Raw genomic sequence first — 3,309 nt, 5'->3', positions numbered from 1 at the left:
TAAAAGACTTTTACTCAGATGGACTCAGGAAAAAATTTTTTTTTTTTTTTTTTTTTTAGATTTTAACAGTTTTGGACGAATGGACCAAAGGAGTCTTCTGGTCTCTGCGGGTTAAAGTGATTCATGAAGAACCAAAAACAGAGGTGTTGTGGCATTAATCCCAACCAAAGGACGTTCAAAGGAAACTCTTACTCTTTGATGCTGCTGGTGGGATCGGCTGGAAGCCCCCAGTAGGGATGCCGATGACACTTATCCTCTTCACCAGGTTGGCTACGTTACTCCTGTCTCTCCCCTGGGGCTGGCTGGACTCCTCTTTTGGCTCATTTTTGGTTTCTTTGACCTCCTTGGGATCCTTTTTCAACTCCTAAGAGGAAACAATAGAACATTTATACACTTTAACAATAAAACTATCATCTATTTTCACCATATTTTTATCTGCAGTGTAATCTACTGCAGTGAAAACGGGCTGTTTCTCCACAGCTCCACAGAATGTGGTCAGAGGACATCCGATACAGGAACTGTGCACAGAGTGGTCGACTCCCTCAACATCTCATGGTTTCCATGGAAAGGGGACGTGTAAAACAGGCCTGCTGAGGAGAAGTGAAATGCCTCACTCTGCAGCGCAGGATCGTAAAACTTTCACGACACTCATGCAAAATGCAGCTCAGGCCATTGATCCCCGTCAAGCCACAGAGCCTGACAGCGAGTGAAGCTGCCTGACAAAGACTCAGACCCAAAGCAGAACCAGCGCCCCGCTCATACGTTCAGAATATGGGGGGAAACAGGCGCAGCTGATAGAGGCTTTAGAAATGGTCCAATTTCATTGAATTATGTCCATAGATCGGCTCTATTGTGTTTCCTTAGAAACAAGACCCTGAGATGTTACACTATTTAGCTGAAAGTTGCATCAATGTTTGGGTGGGGTGATCCAGTGGAGGGAAATGAGCTCAGCTGCAATTCGTCTAGCCAGCAGCTAAAAGAGGAGAGGAGGTTTACTAGAAAAGCTCTGAGAAAATGGCAAAGATCGACCAAGGTTGTTACCAGAGGGGGACAAAACGATTTTAGACTGACATTAAAATAAATATCAGCCAAAGAAGAAAGAAAGGAGGGTTTAAAAACACATTTTCCACGGCCGTAGCACTCATTAAAAGTCAGTATATCGGCCTGATTTCAGTGTAATTTTTCTCTTTCAGCATAGCCAGCCCTGGGAGGGCGGTGCCCAGATATCAGCCAACGGCTCCTAAAAAATCAGAGTACCAGCCTGAATGTCAGCAAGTAAATCTTCTTTCTCAGAGGGGACATAATGATATTAGATAGATCTCTATTTTTTATCAGAATTATTAGCTGAAGATCACGATATCTGTGGGATTCATTCTATCATCTGCAGTTCTGTGCTCCTGCTCAGACGCATCAGTCTGATTTTATTCTTTATTCTGCATCAGCCTGAAAAAGACCAGAGGTATTTTAATGAAGATAAAAACACAAGAAAAGGGAACATTTTGGTTGGTTAGCAGGATCAACAGAAACTTATAAACAGATTTTAAGGACATTTTTACCAGAGGTTTGTCTCATGCTGTGGAATAATCATTTAAAATTTGGTAAATGTCAAAATAATGTACGACTTTTAGCTACGATTTAAGTTACAATTTGGGGGGAAATTTACTGCGCGGCAGAGGTTGCGCTCTCCGAATGCTTTTCTAGTTTTTTCTGTGTTTCAGAAGGCAGTAGAAGGACAACTTGGACATTTTAACCACCACATAGTGCTGCTCTACTTTTGAAAGCATCCAAAGAAAGAAATGCGTCGATCCTGAGAGGTTGTTCAGTGCTGTACCCTCTCAAGTTTTAAAGGTGACCCATTTTATTGTTTACTTCCTGGTCAGCAAACACTGACATGAGGAGGAGGTCCAGCTGTGTGCAGAAAACATCTAATCCAGCTTTAGGGTTTTCTCAGGCTCTCCAGCAACAGAATCTGGAGGGGAAAACAAACGAGTAGCGCTTCTGCAGATTGTAGACTTCAGTCACTGCGCTGCAGAGTGTGAGGTCTGCAGAGCAACAGACTGCTGACACGTGCAAGCAACACACTCACAATGCATAAAGGGTGTTAATTAGCTTAAAAAAGAGGAAGAAAAAAAATACTAAAAAAAAAACATTTGGTTTCCTGTCATCACAATGTGATAAACACAGACACTCAACTTCTGTAGGCACTATCCAAAAGAAGTGAAATGCAAACAGACTCATGATTACATCTGTGGAGTTTAACTGGTTTCACAGAAGTAAGGAAAATCCAGCTTTAAGATTTATTTTTTACCTTTAAAATATCTAACATACACCCCACCCTCCAGGAAACATGGATCCAGATGTTTTGACTGATGAGGCATTCTGTGACCTTATCTTTCAAAAAACAGAAAACTTCATAGAATTACATGAAAAAGATGGTAATTTAATCTCTGGTGTAGGAAAACCTGAAGCCGGGCCTAGACTGTGTGGTTTTTTTGCCCTTTTCGAGTCGACTTTCCAGTTGTACGAAAAATTTTTTCGATTGGGCCGACTTTCCGCCTGATCGTGCGGCGTATAGTTTACAGGGGATAACGATGGGAGGATCAGGCAGTCGTGAGAGGCAGGAACAGTGAAGTCAGGAGAAAATCAAACATGTTTAAAATCCAGTGGGCAATAGTACGGTGTTTGTGGGCTAATCGCTCAGTGGACAAACAAGGATTCTTCTTCTTCTTCCTCTCAGACGAAGCATGGCGGGGGTGCGGGTGAAATGGAGTTCTTTCTGTAAAACTGACAGACTGTAGTAGCCATGTTTGCTCAGCCATGTCTGTTTCCAAGTACGCTGTCGCCTTTTCTTCTTTTTAGGGCTTTCAGAGCAAAAAATTTTACAAATTACCAAGGCAGCTCGTTTCACTCTAGTGAGCTTCATGTTCCTCTTCTACTCGTTTGGCTTCTGGATAGACGAGTCCGAGTAGCGCCATCTCACTGCGGAGCTGAGTCAAACGTGTTTTTTAGACATACAGTGTGAGCAGGTAGATCGCATCAGAGCGTCGGGTCGCAAAGTGTGAGAACATCCATTGTGAGTTGTGAACTTTTAAACCCTGAGGATTCATCATACAGTGTGAGCTGTAGCTGCGTGCAACAATTGAAAAAAAAATCGTACAGTGTATGCCCGGCTTAAAGGAGAGATAAGGTCATGATCTGCTTAAATCATGAAGATGAATTGAGCCAAACAAGAGGAGCTTATCAGCTAAATAAAAAGAAACTAGATCTCAAAATGTTGTGTCATTTGTTCACCACCAAAAAAACTATTAT

General features: G+C 42.2%; 1 protein-coding gene across 1 annotated transcript in view; it reads right to left on the bottom strand.

Annotated features, from left to right (window-relative positions):
• The window catches only part of cd2ap (CD2-associated protein), a gene marked incomplete at its 3' end in the record, with an annotated part of 55,989 nt that overhangs the window by 26,165 nt on the left and 26,515 nt on the right, over window positions 1-3,309 (bottom strand). The window contains exon 3 of the mRNA XM_015391959.1: window positions 193-364. Within this exon, the coding sequence (XP_015247445.1) occupies window positions 193-364 (172 nt within the window). The remainder of the gene's footprint in view (window positions 1-192; window positions 365-3,309) is intronic.

This window comes from Cyprinodon variegatus, unplaced genomic scaffold, assembly GCF_000732505.1.
Source record: "Cyprinodon variegatus isolate N-32 unplaced genomic scaffold, C_variegatus-1.0 Scaffold567, whole genome shotgun sequence".
Classification (NCBI taxonomy): Eukaryota; Metazoa; Chordata; class Actinopteri; order Cyprinodontiformes; family Cyprinodontidae; genus Cyprinodon; species Cyprinodon variegatus.
Note: the sequence above shows the minus strand (reverse complement) of the source record. Positions and strands in the feature narration are given on the sequence as shown.